This window comes from Aythya fuligula, chromosome 10 (assembly GCF_009819795.1).
Source record: "Aythya fuligula isolate bAytFul2 chromosome 10, bAytFul2.pri, whole genome shotgun sequence".
NCBI classification, from domain to species: Eukaryota; Metazoa; Chordata; class Aves; order Anseriformes; family Anatidae; genus Aythya; species Aythya fuligula.
Genome location: NC_045568.1, coordinates 14,610,580 through 14,632,802, shown reverse-complemented (window position 1 = coordinate 14,632,802; position 22,223 = coordinate 14,610,580). Strand labels below are relative to the sequence as shown.

Below are 22,223 nucleotides of genomic sequence, written 5' to 3'. Positions count from 1 at the left end.
TGGTGTCTGGCTGCTTCCACCCTCAGCTTTGTTACAGCAGCAGATCAGAGCCCGCCAGCAGTCAGGGAGATGGACAGAACATCCCTGGCATAGCCGGGCAGACAGTGATGCTGAAGCACTGGGGAATGTTTTGCAGGAGCTAATGAAATAAGAAAAATTCTTGAGCATCATTAAATGTGGCAATGTAAGGGAAATATAGCTTGAAAGCATTTCGTTGGAGAGGAAATTTGGGATGGCACAAAATAGAAATTGCAGAGGTGTTCCCTTTGTATAAGCAGAGAGGAAAGTACTGCTGAGAAGTGGGGAAGCAAATGGAGCAGTTGCTGAATTCAGGGCAGGCTCTTTGCACTGAAAACCCCAATGATCTCATGGGACACGTTGCCACTGCACAGCCTCAAAGCATCTGGTGGGTCTGCCCACAGTGAAGCCAAATCAAATGCTGTTCATCGCTGGGGTATGGTAGCCAAAGGTGGCTAATAAAAAGTAGGCATTTTATTGCTGATCTCTCCAAAAGCAGCCTAAACTCTAACTGAGAGGAGCTGTAGGGCAGATTCTGAGCTAGGCTTCCATGTGGTTCCCGGAGGTGGGATTCAACTCTCAAAATACCACATTTATTTCAAGCAATCTCTTGTTGCCCTAACTTTGAATTCAGTGCAAGCCATCAGAAATAAAATCCAGTGCCTCAGCAAGTCCTGTGTTTTATTAGGAAAGGAAAGCATCACCCCTCCTCTTTGTCTTTCCCTCCACCAGAGATGGCGAGCAGAAGATGTGACAAAGAAGTGACCCCAGTGGCCCCCTTCAGAGAAAGTAATCTCGTTTTTATTTTAGCAGTATTTGTTGCCTGCAGTACATGTTGCTGTCAATCAGCCCAGGAGGCCCTCGGAGACAGAAGGGGTGTTATCCAGACCTATCTCTCTTCAAGCAACTAACTGCTAACTGCAAAGGAACCCATATGTGATGCTTATCTCGAGGAAGGCAGGAATACTTAATAAGACATAACTGGTGCACGACCCGGCACCGTGTTAATGCCTCCTTCTCTTCCCTTTAACTGAAACACAATGCAGCGGCTGGAATTTAATTTTGCTCGCAGGACTTTAATTTGAAGTCCCCATGAAAACCTGAGTGCTTTGCAGCTCTTTCAGCCCTCACACATGTATTTTATCACCGAAATCCTGTTCCTTTCACGGGGAACTTTCAATGCCTTTCTCTCGAGCAGAAGTGGCGTGTAGCAGTGGTTCTACGTGGCTGCACAGGAGGCTGGCACCACAGCTGCAGGGTCTTTGTTTCCACCAGGAATAGCTTTTCTGAGATTCAAGCCTGGTTTTCTCTGAGCTGTGCTAGCCTAGTGCTGCACGCTACTCTTAATTCTCTTTTTATTGTCTTAAATAGAGCGATCATTCTTGTGACATACATCATCTCCTAAGTGAATATTTTGAAAGTTCCATATTAATATTTTACTGAGTTTTCTCTAATCCTCATTTCTGAGAGAAATAGTTTCTCCATGGCTGCCTCTTCCACTTTGCAATCCGTATTGTGTTCAGTATTACAGACAAGAGGAATATTAAATACCAGTTAGTCACCAGTCCTGTCCTCCCCTCTCTGCATTTCAGGCTTCAGACTACCGGCGTGTCCGTGCTACTTGACAAACACTTGACGACGCAGCTTGGGATGTGATGGTCAATGTCATTTTAATTCAAGGGAAACTTTGGAAATCAGATCCAACCACAGAAAGAACTGCAGGAATATAAAGCACTGTGAGGTTAACCTACCCCTCTGCATCCAACAAAAGGAGCGAGTTAAAAATAGAGGACAGGTATACTGCTTAAGAGAAATGAGATGCCAAGGATTTCTTCAAAAAGATATCTAAATAGGCTTATATTTGTTCCCACTGAGCTGACTACAAATTGGGAAATGATCAACAAACTAGGTTTCATGCATTTCAAAGGCTCACTGTCAATATCCCTACCCACAGGGAACACAACTTATGTAAGCTTTTCTTTACCTCTCTTTCAGTGCTGAGTTTTCAAACTCAATATACTATGTTTTTCTGGAACATCTGATTCTGCTCATTTTGTGAGAAAACAGAGTGTGAGCTCAATGGGGAATTGGATGCAAGACATTAAAATGCAGCCTCTCGTGCATTGAAAAGGCAGCCCTAATAATGCCCTATAAAACTCTGCAGGCCTCTGTGGCACAGATTTTGGTGCATAATGCAGGGCAGTGATGCCTCCTAGCCAGAATGATTGCGGATTTTCCGTGTGCTGTAGCCTTTGGTCCAGTTCTTCCATCTCAGAAATAGATGGCAATAAGGAACTGGGGAGGGCTGTTATGATGGCACAATCTTCTTTGTCATTCAGCTGGGAAGCCTTTGTGCAAAAGTCACTGCAGTCGGCTTGTGTCAGGTGCTCTGGTGTCTCTGGGTGACCGAGCTCCCACCACAGCTATGCTCGGGCGCTTTCCGAGCTCCTGGGCACTGAGCTGCAGTGCTCGCCCGTGTGTGCTCCCACCTTAACCTGCAGAGGGCCAGCACAAGTTAGAGGCAAGTCCCCCACCAAAGAGAATCGCTGTGCAGATGTGTAATTTTGCTGTCCTTTTCTGCATGCTGCCAGATGAGTGAGGCTGGCCATGAAGCAAGGTGCTGGGGAGGAAGCAATAACAGCGGAAGGACAGTGACCCATCGAGAAGCACGCAGACTTTGTCCAAAGCCCTGCTGAGTCTGGTTAAACGTGCCTGCTTGTTCTGGCGTGTGCTGAGCGTGTCCCATGCTCTTATCTGCATCCTGACCAACTTCCACCTTGCTTGCAGCTGTGCTGGGAACAGCAGCAGTTCTGCAGACCGGTCGTCTCCAGTTGTCGTTAGTCCTTAGGAAAGGAAACCAGGCAAGATCTACGGTGTCAGTATTTTGCTCAGAGCATCAACATGACAAAGGTAAAACACAGGGCACAGAAAGCAAAACACAGGGTCACGAACAAGGCTGGGGGATCTCGGCAGGAGGCGGCTTGCCGGCAGGATGCCGGAGGGAGGCATTAACCGCAGGCTGTGTGCGCGCCTCGGCTCTTGTTCCACTGCAGGGGAGCATCAGTGAAGAGGTTCCTCGTTCCCAGGCTAAGGACCGTGAGCCCTTGGCTTTTGGGGAAGTTTTTTCAAACCTACCCAGCTTCGTTAGTGACCTCGCTAAGTTCAGAGCCGGCAGGGAGAAAGTCTCGTGCGTGGTTTAACATAGAAAGTTGTAGCAGTGGAGCAATGAAATGGTCTCTTTTTTGTTCTTGACACCAGTCATTTATCCTGCTGGCATTTCTGCTGGTTTGCTGGCAGGCTCACACTTTGTAACACTGGTGAAATAACTGCAGGCAGTGAGCTTGACTTCCATTTCCAGGAGTCCTGCGTGCCTGTGTGCAGAGCCGAGACCTGAACTGATGAAAAATAGCTGCAAAACAGGGATGCAGTTTCACAGAGAAATTATTGACACGTTAATTAAATCGGTGAGGGCTGTTGGATGAGAATATTATTTGCCAATCACAGCATTTAATGTGTTTTTAATTCAGTTTAAAACCTGGTCTCCTTTATTTCTGATACGTGGAGCGTATCAGCAATGCTTCTTCATCACCATACCTGCTGTCTCCTTGTGGCTCAGAGTCTCGTTCCCTGTGTTTCTTCTCTGTGCATATCCAGATTCTTGAAAGCGCTAAAAATGAAGCGGTCTTTTCTGTCACTTTGTAACTCAGTTCTTCATTCACCTTTCTGCTTGTGTATTTTCTCTTCCATTGGCGTTTTTCTTCCTAACAGTAGATTTTGGCTGGGGACAGTCATGCTCAGACGGTTAAACAGCAATTGAGTGTAAATCAGCTGAAGGAGCTGTGCCTGCCACTGCCTGAGTAATTCCAGAATAACTTGGTGGAGGAGAGCAGCCGTCAGGGCAGGGGAGAGAGAGCAGCATGGTTTGGACCTGCTTGGGGCCAACGGAGCTGGAGAGGGCAATACAGGTTAGATTAGCAGAAGAGCAAAACACTATAAATATGGGGTTATACGCTATCAAAGATCCATAATAGATGATGGTGATGGCTTGCAAGTACCCAGCAGCATCTGGTCCCGTTAACATCTGCAGTGTTACGAGGAGGCCGGTGCAGTTCCATCGAGGTGGGTACCACGGCTTCCCTCGGGAAGTCCTGCTGGCAGCGTGGTCCTCGAAAGGGAGAGGAGGCAGCTTGGCTGCTGGAGGCACCACCGGAGCCTGCTGCTGCCTGCCAGCACACAGCCCTGCCCCTTCCCGGCTTCCCTGCCGCCAGCCCTGCGCCTCCCGGTCCTTTTCCTTACCCCTGACATCGGCGGCTGTTCAGGGTCACTGCCTGGTCTGTTCTGCCACCATGTATGGCGATTGCAAAACAGCCGGGAGTGCCTGGCAGCTGGTAGAAATTTTATTTCTGTGGCTGCAGAGAGCCAAAGACACGTTCGAGGAGATAATTGGGATCATCAAATTTTCCTATTGTAATGCCAGTCGCAGTTTCATCCCTTGGATGTCAAAAACCGTAAGCAGCATCAATGAGCACCAACAACAAAAACCATTTTTTTCCCAAATATACCAGCAAAAACACCGTAATTGTAATGTTCAGGCCCAATGAGGCTGTAGTCCTCCAGATAGTGGCCTTGGGGTGCTGGGGTGGTGACAGAGGCATCCGCTGGCTCAGGGCAGGGTGGCACAGGGTGCAAGAGCAACTGGGCAAGCACGACTGTCTCAAACAGACTTCGTGTTGCACCAGCCTGCCACAGCAGAAGGGGATCTCTCCATTGTTGTATGAAATTGTTGGATGCCGGGCATGAATCAGGAGCAAATCGCTGCTGTTCAGAGATGGAGAGTTCATAAGAATGGGTAATGATAAAACTGTCGGGGCGGGTCACGTCCTGGGCAGGCTCGAGGAGGCTGCTCAGAAGGGTTATGTAGGGCTGCTAGCAGGGTGAGCAGAGGAAAAAAATGGGTCGAATAAAGTCCTGCTGGAAAAGGAGTAAATGCTTGCGGATAGCATTAAATCAGATGTAACTGGGAAGCCACAGGGACAAACCCTATAGCAAGGGGTTGAAGCTAGGTGATCTTTGAGGTCCCCTCCAACCCGAGCCATTCTGTGATTGCGATTGTAAACTCTGCTGGATGGGAATTGGCTTGTGCCCAGCACGGCCCCTGCAGAAGGCAGCAGCAGTGCTCCTGCAGCAGCCAGCAGCAAATGCAAGGGCAGGGCTCAGAGAAGTTCACCAAGCAAAGAAGGTTCAGAGTGAAATGAGAAGATTGCTTTTCAAAAATGACACGAGCTGTCTGCTGGAAAGCTGGCCAAGAGTGTAATGCTTCCTGCGCTCCTGCCTTGAGACTGACCGAAAGCCATTCCCTCCGGTCTGATAGCACTGATCCGTGGGGAGAACTTTTCCAGCTGCTCTTGGATGTCTTAATGTGAAGAAACCTCAAACCCCATCTGCCTGTCCTGGAGGGCACGTGTGGGCACAGGTGAGCTGGAGGTGGGGCCAGTCCTGTGCTGCTACAGCGGTTTGCCTGCTCCCCTTTGTGTCTGAAACAACCGTGGCACCCCTGCTTTTCTCCAGATGCAAGTCTGTAACCCCCAAGATAATTTCTAACAAACTTCAGAGGAAGATACTCTTTTTTTTTTTTTCCTCTTTTTTTTTTTCTTTTCTTTTTTGTCTGCTTCAAAAGAGGTATCACAGAGCCTGGAGAGAACGTGCAGGTGGGGTGAGGGGATGCGCAGCCTGTCCTGAATGCTGGTAAAGCAAGAGTCAGACTTGAGTAGGGCAACAGGATGCAAGGGGAGGTGGTGACCGAGTTGTGAAGGGCTTTCAAGGTGCTTGTGGGTGATGCTTGAGGGGCATCAGCCGAGTGATCCCAGAGCATTGGTGCAAGCAAGGAGCACGTATTACAGCCACGGTGGGCGTGCTGGGGTCTCAGGCCCTGCTGCCAAGCCCCCAGGATGCGAGAAGCCTTGGCTTTTGCAGGCAAGAAGCACCAGGCTTTGAACTCTGCGTGGGTCCAGGAGGAAGGCAGAGCCAAGGATGAAAAGACTGAACAACTTGTTGGAAGAGAACGTCTTTGGAGATGGGGAAGTGTGCTGAAGGAGGGGATGAGGATGAAGAGGATGTTTTGGGGTCTGGTGAGTGTAAGGTATTGACCACACATGGGCTGCTGGATGGACCAGGGAGAATTTAACTTTCAGAGCATGCCCTGCAGCCAGGCAGCTTTGTGCCATTCCCCGGTCACCTGCAGCCTTTGGCACAGGCAGATGCAGGGGACCAGGCAGCTTCACGGGGCACACACAGCCTCGTGTGGTGCAGAGGAGGTGACGGCATGGGAGGGGACCCTACTTTGCCACAGTTTGTTGCAAATTCCCATCTGCTCAGAAGCAGAAGCTATACGGTTTGTGCTGCACAAATAATTATTTGTTACCCATTTGAAAACACACAATCCAGTCCAAGCACACACATTTCTAGCGTGCGTCGCTGTGCAGCCGAGGAAGCTGGCAGCAGTTCTGCGCGATGCGTGGGGTGGGGACAGGAGGTGCTTACGAGCACATCCACGATGTGATGTGTGTGCCCATGCTGGTTTTGGAGGAGTGTCTTGCATCTCTCTGCTTTCAGCAGCACCTCCTGCAGAGCAGGCACAGCAGTGGTTTCTAAGGTAGGCAGCCTCTGTTCCCTGCCAGCCCCGAGGTGTTTCTGTGCCCCTGGGGACTGCTGGTGCCCAGGGACATCTCCACAGCACCGCAAGCCTGTGGGCTCTCCATCGCTCACCTGCATCCCCAGGGAGGGTTGCCCATGCAGGGACAGCCCATGTAGACCTTTCAGCAGCATAGCAGGGAAAGCAGGAGGAGAATAGGGGAATAGTTACATCCAGAGACATTAAAATGCAGAGGGCAGAGCTGGGAGGAATGGTCCCTGGAGGCACGGTTTCTTTGTAGCAGCTCATGCAGACTTGGGATGAATTAAGCACTTCGCCGATTCTCAAGGAACTGGTTGAATTTTTTCAGGAATATTTCACCGCCACTCTGAAGACAAAAAAAAAAAAAAAAAAAAAAAAGTGAACCAGGGACTGATCTAAACATTTTAGGAACAGACCAGATTAGTTTTTTTTTTAGATTGCATAAAATATAGTAAGGAAAACTGTCTGAAAACGAATGCGTTTTGAGGGGGTGGGAACGGTTTTGGATTTTGCTCAGCCTGTAAGCCAAATGATTCAGTCCTTCCCTCGGCTTTCATGCAGGGTCACAGGGTGAGCCTCACTTTGTTCCCTTGCATCCAAGGGGCAGCAGGGGCAGGTGCCGGAGCCTTTCCCAGCTGTGCCAGCTCTCAGCTAGAGTTCTCTCCCTGCCCTCAACCCTTAGCAGCTCACAGCATTTGGGCTGTCAGTCCCCTCTGAGGCTGCTTTTTCCAGTTGTTTTTCCCCACAACTCCAGCTGGAGGGAGAGAAGGACACCGAGGGAGCTGATTTTCTGCATGGCTATGTGGCAAGGGGAGCAAGCTGACCCCACGGGTCCTTGCGCACACTCAATATTTTTTTCCAGCGCCCTGGGCACTGGTTGCAGTCCCTTGGTTTCCATAAATCTGCTGTAGCAAACAACTTGATTAATAGTGAGACGTGGAGGGAAGGGATTTGAGCTGCAGGCTGTGTGTGTGCACATTCCCATAGCTTCAGAGCCTGTAGCAGCCGATGGCACCTTGAGCTGGAGGAGCAGGTTGGCTCTGGCAGCACAATTTTGACACGGTTACGGAGCGGAATGCAAAAAGTGCTGAATCCCCTGAGAGTGCTCCAAGCATTTCTCTTTAATCTCTTCATTGGTGATTTTTTTTTTTTTTTCTCCTTTCTGAGAAGAGCTGCATCTGCCACTGGAGACAGGCAGGTACGAACGCCGTGCGCTCCTACCTCCAGACTCCAGCTGCACCTTCTGCCCTCCTGCACGCCCTTACTGCATGTGCAGTGCGCTGCCCTCGGTGGAAGCTTAGAGGGGAAGACCAAGGGTGGAATACAGATGAGGTGGGATCGGAGAGCAGGTTATCTCCTCCTTTTTGCCTTGCACTGCTATTCAGAAGCCATCAGGAGACCTCAGCAGCAGCAGGGGCTATCATGCCGTACTCTCGGTGTCCAATATATTTTCCCTAACTCCGTAAGCAAAAAGCCTCCTGCCCTGGTGACATTTTCAAAGGGAAGAGGTCACGCCTTGCTGAATGTAGTTTGAAATAAGCGTTGTTTCCTCAAAAAGCAGGAGATGAGTGCTCCTGGCAGATGAGATATCTGGAGGAGTTACAGTGAGGGGTGACCCACCGCCCAGCTCGTGTCCCATCCTTAAATCAATCTGCTGTCCACGGAGCTCTCTTTGGTGAGCAGGGGATCCTTTTGGTTTAATTTTCATTAAAAGGATAATTTGTTTAACAGTACGAAAAGCAGCTCTCCACCCTACTGGGATGGAAAGGCTTTACCTGAGGGCTCTGTCCATGGCTAAGTTAGGGGAAAATAATTTCCTGACAGTGGGGGAAGCTGGATGGGGAGCCAGGGCAGAGTTAGCAGTGCGATCACGAGCACTGCAGGTCCCTCGGAGAGGCACCGGTCTCCTTTCCACCGTGGTCCTCCCATCTGCAGGAGGGGGCAACGGGGTCCATGTTACTCCCTGGTTGGATCACACAGCATCCTCAAAGACCTTCGGAGGGGGCTGTGGGGCTCGCAGGCAATATTTCGCAGTGCTGCCCAATACTTTGGGTGCTGCAGGCTGACTCCATCCGCCATCCTGTGGCCGTGAGGTGAGCCCAGGGGCCGTGAGGGGCAGCCCAGGGGCTTCACGTGGTGATGGCCCCTGTGGGGATGGATGCTAATGATGGGGAACGAGATTGCCTTTTTGCTGGTGCTGCTGTACCATCTCGATTTAAATTAGCACGCATTAACCGCAGTTATATTTAACGCCGTCTACGTGGCTGAATTTTTAGGTTGTTAATTTTCAATTGCGAATCGCTTCATGGCATCTCACTTTTTATAAACATTTGTAACGGGAGTTCCTATTAGGCAAGGCATACAGAAAGCCCAGGCCCCGGTGCCCCCTTATCTCGGGGCCTCTGCCTTTGACGGCGTCAGGAACCAAGGTCGGCCCCACGCCTGTGTGCAGTGCCGCGTGTGGCTGGAGCCTTTGTTCAGAGATGCAGAAATCTTCTGTGCTGGGCTGTAGAAGCCCAGAACCCTGAAACCCATCTCCTGTTTTCACAGGGGGGTGCCCAGGTGGGGTTGGGGGCAGGCCGTGCCCAGCCGTAGGGATATTTGTCTTGGCAGGGCTCCTGTAGGGTTTATGTAGTGAAGGATAAAGGCTGAACGTCTCAGCAAGTTCTTTAACCAGCCAAGTGCTCTGTAGCTGCTTGGCTTGGTCCTTAGGGTGTTCCCACAGCCCTCAGGGCTCTGCTCAGCCCTTCTCACAGGTGCTGTCACCCGTTTTGTGCATCCACCGGTTCTTCGGGGCTGGAACTGGCTCTGCTGCAGGTGATCAGGCAGGGGGAGGGCTGGTTGCTGTCCCTGGCTTGTGACTTGGATCAGCCCTGGTTTGGGATCAGATGGGGTTTTCTCTGTTTTTATTTTTTTTATGGTTCATCAGTATCCTTCTTTCCCACCAAGAGTAATATACCCTGCCTTTATTAAGAAGTATTGGCTTCTTTTTTTTCTGTGTTTATTTTTTAAATGTTACATGCTTCGACGTCAATGTTTGCATAGCAGAAGGCGATTTGTCCAAACCGCTGCTTTTGTTTCAGTGCTGGCTTCCTAAGGATGAGCGCATTTCCTACATAAATACAGTCTTAACACCCCCACCAGGGTGTTTCCAGAGAGGTGGAAGGGGAGCATCTGTATCACAGGCGTTTTTCATCATGTTGTTGAGTACTAATTATTTCTAAGAGGTGGCTTTTCTGGAATGCAATACTAATTTAGAGATTATTGCACGGCTAATAGTGTAGCTTCTGTTTAAGAGGAGGAAATTCCCCCAGATGCAGATCTCCCTGGAACCTTTGAATGAGTCAGAGCACAGCATGACAGGGCAAGGAAACTGAACTTTTTATTAGCCTGGTAATAATAATTTAGCATAGTGATGCTTATTATATTAATCATTAATAACTATTAGCCTTGTTGTTATCATTATTATTATACACTGACTGAAGGATCTTACTAATGTGGTGTTTCGGCTTTGGACTTTGATGAATTGGCACAATTTAGTGGGCTGTTAGATGCAACCCTGAGGGACTAAAAATAGGCGAGTACCATGGAAGTCACCTCCCTTCTGAACCATGGGGATCCCCCATCCCTATAGGAAGGGGTCTGAAGGCAACACGCACACAGGTTTCTGGTGGTCCAAGTCACAGGTGTAACCAGCAAATTGTTATCAGAGAGATGTCTGCCCCATCAGTGCCCGTGAAGCAGTCGGTTTGTTCTGGCAAACCAATGTGGAAGACAGCAGCTTGTTCAGCAGGACAGTCTCTGACTGTAATAATTTAAACTTCACGGATACCAAAACGAACTCTAACAGGCAGCACTGCATTTCTCGCTAATCTTAGTCCTTGAAAAAGTGGGAGATGTAACCTTCCCTTTACGTTTCTTTCCTTCCTTTTCTGCTGATACACAGCTGTTTGGCCCTGAAAGGGAACCAAAACCTTGGTCTCAATGAACGAATTCTGTGCTTTGCTCTGAGCTTCTGCAGAAGAGAAATGCACTCAGTCCTTGTCATGCTGCTTTGGGAGCCAGGGTCATAACTCACATTCCAAGGCATGTACCCACAGACCGCGAGCATTATTTTGAAGAATGGCTGCCCAGTTCCAAGCTGCACCTCTGTGGCAGGCAACTTTCTGTTCTGAATATGGTTTTTCTTTCCATTTTATCTTAATTATTTTCAGAGACCAAAAATGATCCTCACTGATGTGATTTGTAGCTATCGATGTGTTGGTTGGTCCTACCATCACCCCTAGCAAGCTCTGTGCTGGTTGCACTCTCCGGGGAGAGGCCTGGTCCCAGCCCCTGCAGGATGGCTGATTTCATGTCAACAGGGAGGCCAGCTTGAGAATTTAGAAGTCATAGCTCAGGCTTGATCACTGAGCCATCACAACAGAGCCCAGAAGCCTGACAGAGCTGGCCATGAAGGATTTTTTGGCCAGAGGAAGCAGAGGAGCAAAGATCTCCATGGGGAGGGCTGCACGGCCCAGTCAGGAGACCTGTGCTTCAGAAAGACTTCTCCCACAGGAGCAGTGCTCCTGCCAGGACTCCTTTCTGTCCCCACATCCCCACCTCTGCCAAGCGTCAGGAAGTGGAGGTTTTGCCTTGAAATACGTAAATATGCTGTGACTGTAAAAAGCCTGGCAGGAGCTGCCTCCTCCTGTGTGCTTCAGGTGTCCAGGTGCTTCAGCCCCACAGCTGAGTCTAAAATCTCTCAGTCGACGATGAAGGAGCAGAAAAACTTGGAGGTCTCTGCTTGAATCAATAGGAATTGAAACCAAGGCCCCAAGTACATTCCAGCACGGAGGGAGAAACTTTTGAAGGAGGCCTGGATTCCTATGCAGGGCCCATGGCCTGGCCTTGCAGGTTATGTGAACGCCTCTGGAAATGTTCCCGTGTCTTATTCTGTCACTTGTAATCCCATAGAGTGACAACATACTGAGGCTTTGCTGGAGCAGGTCCTTATGCCAGTTGGATATGGACTGAAATCCATTTCAAGTTATGTGACCAATGTATTTACCATTAAGCTTTTAATCAAGGGATTGGGATTTGAGGATATGTAGATCTTTCTTCCATGTAGTTTGGGATGAGCTAATGCAGCTAATTCTAGCCGTACAAATTATTCGGAAGCCAATAGTACTGTGTCGTGTTGGAAATACAGGTGATTTACTTCCCAATTGAAGATTGGGATGTGATAAACTAAAGAAACAGGAGCAAGCTAAGTGCAGTGATGTGCCTGGGGCCGCACGAACCAGTCAGAGCCCTGTTTTTTTTCGTGGTGCCGTAGCTCAGTGTATGCCTCACACACACCTCAAAGCATCCTTATGCAATGCCATAAGCAGCGGGTGTGAAGGCGTGCTCAGAGATCAGGAGATTGTGGGCAGCTTAGTTTTTAAGCCCTTTTGGTGTCGCACATCTCTCATGGATGATCTTGCAGAGGGATTTGTGGGGTTCAGGAGTTCTCTGGAGAGAAATTGAAAGAAAGTGCCTTTTGAATTAAGTGTTTTGCCATCCTTTTCATGGCCTGCAAAGCGTTTGCAAAGGCAGACGGCGCTTTTTCTTCCCCTCTCTGTTCTGCTTCGTCTGTTTTTCATTTATGTTGATTTATCACCAGTCGTAAATCTGTAGGTATCTCTGCACGACCTGCTGGAAAGCTGCACGATGGGTTTGCTTGCCTCAGCTCTCCCCAGCCCTGCAGCTCAGTGCATCCTTGCAAAGCTGTGAGCAGGGTGTGCTGCTACATGAATCGGTAGCTGGGACAGCAGGGGGGGATTTCCACATTTCAAATGCCCACTGTGTGGGTAGCCTGGCTGCCACCTCCCCTTACACGGCCACAAGGACTGATTTATCCTGCAGTGCTCTGCAGGAGAGCAGTGGGCACCCATGGGTGCTGCCGCCAGCACGATGAAGGGCATGAGAAATCTCTGCTCGGGTGCCAGCAGCTCTTCACGTTTGGGCACACAGCGATGCCATGCTCCCCCAAAATATGTTGGAAACCTGCTCAGCTCGTGGGGTAAGCATTTAGGCTGGAGTTAGCTGGAGGGCAAACCTCTTGACCTCGGTAGGTAAAGCACGTTTGGCTCCGGCTGTTGGGTGCTTATGTGAAGTGTGAGAGCCCGAGCAGCCAGGCAGCTGTTAAAATACAGCAATTTACGGCTCTGTTAGGAGAGACAGCACTCGGGCAGGGAGGGGCCACTCGTACATCCCAGGGAATATTTTTGCCGGCAGATCTAGCGCAACCCCAAAGCTTATGAACTGTGAAATAAGATTTCTCGTAGAGAAGGAAGCGCCGGCCCTAACCGAATTGTCCAAGTCCTTTGTGCGGTTTTAAATCACTCCCCCCCAGGACACTCTGACTGCTGTCTTACGGCAGCGGAGGCTCATTGGGTAAAGCAGGAGCTTGCTGGGATGAGGGGAGCAGGCACTGATCCGCAGCTGCTCAGCAAATGCCCGTAGATTTGGACGCGATGGGCATCCTGCCGAAGATCGGGTTTTGCATACGTAAGAGCAAAATGGTGCAGAGCTCCTTTTCAGCAAAGACAAGGGCGTTTGTCACTTTCGGGAGCCTGCACGCTGGATTACTTGATGAATTTTATAACATTTACAAATAGAGAAAAACCGACACTGAATGGCTTTTGCCCAGCATAAGGCCAGTTGGGCACTTGGCAGTTACATCGCCACACAGCCTGGCCAAGAATTAAATCAATGTTAAGCCTCTCCTGCTCTCAAATATCCAACGAGTTTATTGGAATTTTTTCACGGGGTTGATGGATTTTTTTCACCTTTCCCAAAGTTTTTGAAAATTGCTTTCTAGCTGATAAGACAATATGCATGTTCTTAACAGAGCTGTTAAACTTTTTGTGTTTAAAAAAAAAAAAAGAAAAGGTACAGCGCCCAGGAAACTTGAGCTTTTCTGCTTGAAATCTTGTTTCTGGTACTGCTGCTGATCAAAAATACTGTGTGTCTTAGAAGAGGAAAATTTTGGCACAGTAGTAGGTACAGAGAGTAATTCATTGAATTAATGGAAATTTTACATTGTACTAGAAATACTCTTAGGCTGAAGGACTGATTTTAGCAAGTCTGCCTGGCCAGAGGAGAGGCAGCCCAGAGCATCTCTGTCATACGGCGGCACTTGGAGCTCCCTGCTGCTGGGATGTGTGCTGATACCTAATCACATCCTTCTTAGAACAGCTTGCAGAAGGCTGCTGCTTTGTTAAAAGCCTCTCCCCCTTGGCAGCAGCCATGTCCAGCTCCTCCTTCTGTCCCTTTAACAGTCAGGGTCACAGGGACCGATTTGAAGAGAAAACCCTCATCAGGCATTCCTTGCAACCAGCCCCAACCAGCCTTGTTCGTGTTGCACCTGGCCTCTGCTTTCAGTGAGGGGGTTTGCTGCGGGGAAGGGTTGTTCTGGCTCTGCCCCATGATTTCTTCCCTTCTGGATGACGATCATTTGATATCCTTGGAGCTGTCCCAGTGGGCCAGGAAAGGCTTGGACAGGTCAGAGCGAACACTGATCCCTGAGCATCCTCCCTGAGCATCCTGCCCGAGCAAGCTGCGAGGAAGGCCAGCATCTCCTTTGCTGTTAGATTGGTGCATCCAGAGGGTTTCGGAGAGGCCCCACCACAAAAACCTCTCTTTTCATTTTAATCCATCAGCCTGGAGAGGGTAAGTGAGGCTCAGCTGCTCTCTGGCAATCCGTTTTTTGGCTGCAGTCCCTGAAAGAAGGGATTGCCTGTACACATCAAGTGCCTCCTCCTGCAGTAAGAGCGCGCGGTGAGCTGGGCAGAGCGAGGCACGGCCATTGCAGAGCCCTTCCGAACAGGAGACAGCCCTGTAATGACCCCCCTGCCTCACCACAAGCTGGAAACCAACAGCACTGTAAAACTAACAAAATTGCAGGAAGGAAAACATGCTCCATGCTTCCATCCACGCTGGGGCCGTGCTGATGCTGCCCAGCCCCTTACAAGCAGCCCCGATGTTGCTGCCCCAAGAGGTGGGTAACCCCTGGGACTCTGTCCTTGCTTCTTTTTCCTCTCTCATCTCAAATCCCAAGACAGCTGGCGGTCCTCGAGTTGTAATTTGCTGCACAGAGGATTAGCATGATGCCTGGGGTATTAGTGACTTAAGCTACGCAGACAGCTTAATGTCCTTCACGTTCCCAATTGAACAGGGAGCTCGGCGTGCTGCCTTCCTGCAGGGACAGAGCCTTCAGCTCTGGTTCAGAGCCATCACCAGAGCTGGGGGCTTTCAGGACCAGGTCGCTTCCTTGCTCGTACAGAATATTTCCTCAAGCATCAGCATCGTTTGTGGGAAAAGGATGCCACGGGTCCAATGTGACGGCTCATCGCTTTATCTCCTAGAGCAGTGGATTTCTGATAAGAAGTGGAGGGCCTCCATGCAGTGAATCACTGTGGGGGCCACGTGTTTTCCAGCTGGAGCACTCGGTGGTGCCGGATACCACAGTTCCTAGCACGCCTTGACTGAGAGATTAATTATTAATTGAAGGGGTCTTATGAATTTTTCAGTATTTTCCCTGATTGTGCATTACAAAGCGAAACCATCTTTCCTCAGACAAAGATCTCTCCTAAAGCCCTAGATCAAAGCTGCAAAATTGTCACCCATATTGTGATCTTGTTCAGCCTTCACATCCGGCGTGTTTGCTTTGAAATATTTAATCTACCTTTTGCTGAGCTACATGGCTCCCGGCGCGGCAACGGACAAGAGCCCTGAAGCTTTCTCCTGGGGGGTTTTGGCACCAGTGGCCATGCACAGCACAGCTTTTGGGCTTTGTTTTGGGCAGGTGGGTGACCACACCAATGCTCCAGAGGCTTCCCAGAAGCTCAGCATCTTAGGGGAAGCATTTTTGGGATTATTAAATCAGCACATTGGAAAATCAGTGCGACCACTGAGCCAGTTTAAGTTAATGATTTTAGGAGGACTTAAGCTGCAGGTTCAGCTCTCTGTGTCAGTAACCTTCACTTATTTCAGCTGGACAGGGTTTGGCAAAGCCCAGCTCCGCAGCAGCACCAGGGCAGTGCTGGGTGCCAGCAGGGCTCGGCCAGGCCACAGGCAGGTCAGGCACCTAGAAAATCGATGTGGGTTTATTTCTGTTCCCCATGAGGCACAAAGGAGGTTCCTGTAACATGGTGTATGTGTTGCCAGTGGATTTAAAGTGTGGTTTTCCATCAGCAACTGGTTTGTGCTCTGCAGAGGCAGCATAACCATCCTCTACGGGAGGGGAGATGCTTTCCAGCAGGCCCCAGCAGTCGGGACTTGGTGACATTTGCACCCGGTGCCGGGAAGCGGTGTTGGCATTAGCAGTGACTGGCAGGGAGGGGTTAGACCCTTACGTGGTGCCGGTGCTTTCAGGCTCCTCTCCCGTGGCTGGTGACAGTGATGCCGACAATGCCTGTCACTTGGGCAGCACGCTGTAACTGCCAGGCTAATCGCTGCACGTTGCATCCTGTCCTTATCAGTCCTTGTAGCTTACAAACTTCTTTCTGTTGGCTCTGTCACTGCGATGGCTTGAAGCTCAGAAGCTTCGTGGTGCTGAAAGCACAGTATTTTGGTCTGCTCCCCTAACGCTTATAAAAATAACGTGTAAAAATCAGTCCCCATTAAACTGTTAATGCCCTTGGAGTGCCCGTGGCTTTTTCTGGGGCGAGCCAGGGCTGCAGCTTTAAAACTCCCAGGGCTCAGCCTGGGTGCTCCAGGGAGGTGAGGAGAAGCACAGGGTTTAGGCAGGGATGGGGTAGGGCTGGTGCATCTTACCGCAGGTCTTATGGCTTCGTTAGCCTGGTTTGTTTACCTTCTCCTCCACCTTTAAAAGGCACAGGGATTACCTGCTGTCCCTTTGGGATACCACAAGGAAAGGTCTTTGTTTCAGAGGGGAGGAAGCCAAGGGGCTCATACGGGTGCCTGGTTTTACTGCCCTGCATTCAAAATCACATCATGAGCATCTTCAACTTCCTTTATGTTACTAGTGCCCATTAAAATTTATTCCCAATTAGCAGTTTATATGTAAGAAATTGTCTTGTGCAACATCCTTTCCTTGCAGTTGAGCAGTCACCATGTGGTTAAAAGCAGGCATATGCCCTGCGATGCATTCAGTGACAGACTCGCTGTGATTCTGGGAGGTTTTGGGCTCCGCTCAGAATCTAATCTGCATAATTTTATTTTATTTTTATTGTTTTACTTTAACAACTGTTACACCAACGTAGATAATCTCTGCAGGGCAAGCAGAGAGAAATAATATTGTGTGCGGGTAGACGTATGAAAACATCTAATTTACCAGCAGGCAGTTGGGTAATGATCAGTTGAGAATTGCAAATTATATACGTCATATATTTGTGACATGCTGCTGAAGAAAGGCCCGGTGCATATGACAAATCATATATACACTGGAATTTATAATACTTTTCACATTTAATTGACTGGGGCAACCTTATGATTTATATCTTTGCTTTATTCATAGCATACCCATAACATAGTCATAATGCAGAACGAAACTAATTCAATTTCTCCTTGACTTTGTAAATCATTTATATATTTGGCTGTCAAGTATTTGAATATAAAGTGGGCATGCATACGGCAGAAAATAAATAGCTGATTCTCTAGTTAAGAAATTGAGTTTTAATGATGTTAGGGTCTACGCTGCCCTCCTTGGACATTTGGCATTGCTTAGATAGCAAGGATTACATTTGTCCCTTGCCTTATTTCGCAAGCAGAGCATGTTTTATGGGCACCAGCCTTGCTCTCTTAATGGCCCTATATAGCGTTATGACTGTGTAAAACCTCCTCAGCTTGCTCTGATGTCAGCAGGAGCAGTGAGTGACTGAGCTGCTGGCTCTGCTGCTCCTCGTCACGAGAGCTCTGCTCAAACTGACCAGGACTGCAAACACCAGGACCGCACACGCCGACTGCAGGCGGGGGCTGTCTCGTTAGTCCTGCTCGTTGTGTAACAAGGAGGAGATGCTCTGACGAGTTTTTGCCATGGAGCTGTTATGAGGAGTCATTGAAAACACAGCCTGGCGATGCTCTTTGTTTCTTTTAAGCACTGGGTTATCAGGCTCGGCCGCATCGCTGCGCTGAGAAGCTCTGGAGAGGAGCGCCTTCGCCACTGGACCACCGCTGAGCAGGTGCCAGGGGTGGTTGTTGCCTCCCAGGAAAAATAATCTTCCGCAGTCAGATCTCTCCATGACACAGTTTTTGACACCTGTGGCATCGCTAGAAAACATCTGCAAGACCGAGATAGTGCGGGGAAGTGTGAGACAGCGTGCTGGCTCGTTATCATACCGCAACAACATCTCTCCTCCTGCAGCATCCTTGGTTTCTAAATTTAGCCTGGGAGTTATTTTGGGTAATGTGTGATTAGCCTCAATTACTGCAGCTCGGATGGAATTCAAATAGTGCCCCCTTTTACAGAGCTGCAAAGCCATGGAAATCTGGGATCGTGCATTTCCTACCCTCAATTAAGCAGCTCTGAGGTGCTCGCACATCAGGGGGAAGTCAGTCGTGTGATGCTTTTGCTCGTGGAGGAATTACTGGCAGAATTAATCCCAAAAGGTGCTGGTAGTTCCTGGCTCCATGCTGCTCTTGGGATCAGAAGTATAAAGATGAAGACAGCAGGCTAGGAAGTGCAGCTGGAGTGAGTGAGATCTGGGTGGCCAAGCCAGAGCTCATTGAAGCTTCAGTGGAATTTGGATCAGGATCTAAAACCGTGCAGCTTTCCAGCTTGAATTAAACCTGTAACAGAGGCTTTCAACAACTAACCAAAAGTATATTTTCCCTCACTCTCAGCCATAACGAATGTCAGCTCTGTGGAAAATCAGCTGTGGTGAAGCAATATGCGAATGTCCTCCACAGACAGCTGTGGGTCTGGGGGGAATCGATGTATTTTGGCACGTGCTTGGGAACCTCGGACAGAAGAGCTCGTAGCTCGCCAGGCCGAGAACAGAAACTTCTGTCTTTGCCGTGGCTGGAACTTCGCAGACTGCACTGCAGCAGCCTGGTGTCTGTTCTGCCAAGCAGTTTGTCTCCGGAAGAGGATAAAATGCAGAGTGGTGGTGAGAGCGACCCCAGGCTGGTGTAAAAACCTCATGGACGTGTGGCTGTCGCTGGAGAGCTGACACACAGCAGCCCGTGGCTGTTCTGTGTGCTGTAGCCAGAAGGGGTCAGTCCTGTGAAGCCACGGGGGATCCCCTCAGAGCCCACAGCTGCTCCAGGTGCAGGTCAGGAGGCTGCTGTCTGCAGGCAGGATTTTAGAAAGGGGCAAAGATGAACTTGGAGCTTTCAGAAAGTGATTGGTGAGCGCTGAGCTTGGGTCTGTGAGCGGCCTGTCTCCTCCAGCAGGAGCCAGGAAGCAGCGCTTGGTTTGGGAGCCAGCCCTCCCTCGTGGAGTTGTGTTTGCAAGACGAGGTGAACCAAATCGGTGAGGTTTTGCACCAGGCTGAGCGTGGTTTCGCAGCTCCCAGGTGGAGCAGTGCCACGACCGCCCTGCTGCCAGCTGCTGCTGCACTTTCCTAGCCCATTGCTGTGGCCAAAATGACCCTGAAGGGGTCTAGAGACTGGTAGGAGTGGAAAGCTGCTATAAAATTGCTGCTTCATTACAGCAGCTCTTGGCTTCTTTGGGGTCTGGTTTTGATTTTGTGCTTTTTTGTTGTTCTGTAATTTACGTCTGTGCATTCCCCCTAAAAATAACATATCTATCTCCGAGTCCTACCAGTGGCAAGCTGCTTGCCGCAGTCACCTGTGCCTTACCCATGTGCTGCCATTGCTAGCTTAGCAGGCAGAAACTACTTCTTGCCCTCAGAGGATGTTTCAGGGCTAGGCAGATGCCACACACCAAACCACGGGGCTGTGGGCGGCGTTGCAGAGGCCTTTGCTGAAGGCTGGGTGCATGAATTGGGTGCTAGCGCATGGCTGTAGCAATGGGGAGGAAAGGGGAAAGAAAAATAAGCAAATGCTGTTCATTTCTGCTGAGTCTTCTGGCTGCTTCTGTCTTTCTCTGGATGCCAGGCAGGGGCAGGAGGGTGTCTGCTTGTTGTGGTGTGTCCTGTCCACAACTGCCCCAGCACCAGGGCATTGCTGCTGAGTCGCTGCAAGACAGCTCCACGGTCCAAATTCCTAGCCAGGGTACTTTATTACAACTGCTTCGTCTAATCCTTGGTAAGAAAGGGAAGAAATGAGGGGAATTAACCTTGAAGAAGAAAAGAAGGCAGGTCCTCACCCAGGTAGGCTGGGGGCCTCCTGGCTGCAGGGCTGGTCTCGTGGTCGAGGGCTTCCACCCCTCAGTCCCCACTGCGTAAGTCTCAGCTCTGGTGAGCCAGCTCACAGGGGCACCTCGAGGCATTCACAGCACCACAAGTAACGGGAGACACTGTGCAGCTTCTGAAGGTGCTGCAGGGGTTGACTTGTTAACCTTGATTTGTTTTTTTTTTTGTTGTTTTTGTACAGCTGGACAACCCAGACGAGCAGGCGGCACAGATCAGACGTGAGTTAGATGGGCGTCTCCAAATGGCAGAGCAAATTGCCAAGGTAAAATAAAAAATCTTCTGTATTAAGAAGCGTACAAATCGTTTGTTGCTGTTCCCAGGTCCTGTCGTTCCCTCGCATGTTTCTTTTCCCAATAATCACCGGTTCAATGTGAGCATTTCTTTAACTGCAAAGAAAAAACAATTGCAGATGCTGCTGTTCTGTGACTTTGCTGGAACGTCCCTGATGAGCTGGGAAAGTTCAGGTGCCTACAAAATGTTTAGGTGCCTGATGAGTCCTCAGCAGTGGGGAAGAAAATGTCCTTAACTGCGGCAGCTAGATGTGCAAGTGCACAGCTGAGCCCTGTTTGTCAAATTTATATGCTGAGTAACAGGGCGGGTGATGGCATGCAACGGGAAGCCAGGAATTGCACTGCAGGGGTTTGTGCCGTTCAGTGGGCTGCTGGGAGCCACAGTTCCCTGCCTGCAGGTAGACACTGTCTCACTAAAGGTACTTTAGATTTGCTGTCCCAGACGTGTTCATGTTTTGCATGAGAACATTGAGGCCAGCATTGCCCCCCTATGGGCATCACCGCCACCTAGAGCAGCAGACGGGGGAGCTCCAAAGAGTTTTTGTAACCAAGCACTCAGCAAACTGCCCAAGGACCCTTCTGTAAGGAGGCATCTCCCTTGTAGCAAATTGCACCCTCACATGGTGCAGATTTACCTCGCCTCCGATAGACCACATGCAGAGAGAAATCCTGGATCCTGTTGACATCAGCATGGCCAAGATTTTATCCTCGCCTCTAATCAGATGCCCTGAGTCACAAATAAAGCCATAATGGGGCTGAAGACATTAGGAATGATCTATCTGGCTTCTTGATAATCGGGAAACTATTCCCAGAAGGAAAACAAAAAAAGTCTAACCCAGGCTGGGACCTGCTCTCCAGCAGGCAGCCTCCCTGCGTGGTCTGTGAAGAGCTGAGCCCAAGTGCTGAGGCTTTTATAGGCAAAGTCATATCAGAGCTGTTTGCCACCTCACTGAAATCACCGAGTGTAAAAAGCACAGCGCATTCATTTATGGCCAGGTGTTTGCAAGGATGCCCGTGGCACCTGCTTGCTCACTCCCCACTGACACTTAGGGAGCTGCTGGGGAGGCAGGTTCTGGTTTCCCCCACCTCACTGATAAATGCAGCCAGGCAGCCAAACGATGGCACGGCAAAGAAGCAAATAACTGCAGCTCCTTTCCTTTGTTCGGCACTTGGCCCCCTGCCATTTTATTTTCAAGACAATCTATGGGATTTTTTATTTGCAGTGAAATGTAAAGCCCCCGCGTGGTGCACTACTGCTCTGATTCTGAGGTGGGCAGCCAGGCACCGGGTGCCAAAATGAGATCTCCTGATTTTGTTGTTTGATTTTCTCTTTATGGCACGTGGGACAACAGCACGTATGGTTCAGCAGCAGCCAGCAAAGGCTGCAGCTTCGTGAATTATTTTTGCAAACAAGGATTTGCCATTTCCACTCTCCCCCCAAGGATGCTGAGAACAAACTGTGCCACTGCTGGCCTTGCGAGAGGCAGTCACGAGAAAGTCCTGAACACAACCTGACATTTCCCAGTGCAGGACTCAACCTTCGAAATACAGCAGTGCCGCTGGGGGGGAGGCTTGAGGTAAACACAGCCTACCTCTCATCCGTTTGGCAGGTATTGGTATTTATTCTCATTCACATTGCTGCTGTGGGCCCTCTCTCCCGAATGTCAGATCCCGCCAGTGCCTGCCTACGAGAATCCTTCTTCTTTCAGACCCACGGACGCTGCCTTTCAGAGGCATCCAAATGACCTTTGAGTCCTTCTCCGTATCCTCCTCCCTGGGCTGGGCTGCTTTCTCTCTAGCAAAGGGTAGGCTCTCAGTTTGGCTCTGCGAAAGGACGGCATTTTCAATTTCATCTCCACTTCGCAGCTTTTACTGCAGGTTTGCTGCACAGGGAGACTTGCAGGGCTCAGGGAACTGACACTGAGGTGGCCCTCACAC

General features: G+C 49.8%; 1 protein-coding gene across 5 annotated transcripts in view; it reads left to right on the top strand.

Annotated features, from left to right (window-relative positions):
* Positions 1-22,223, top strand: part of CADPS (calcium dependent secretion activator) — a 194,854-nt gene that overhangs the window by 45,302 nt on the left and 127,329 nt on the right. For all 5 annotated transcript variants that reach the window (XM_032193989.1, XM_032193988.1, XM_032193987.1 and 2 more), the window contains exon 4: positions 20,177-20,257. In XM_032193989.1, coding sequence (XP_032049880.1) covers positions 20,177-20,257 — 81 coding nt within the window. The remainder of the gene's footprint in view (positions 1-20,176; positions 20,258-22,223) is intronic.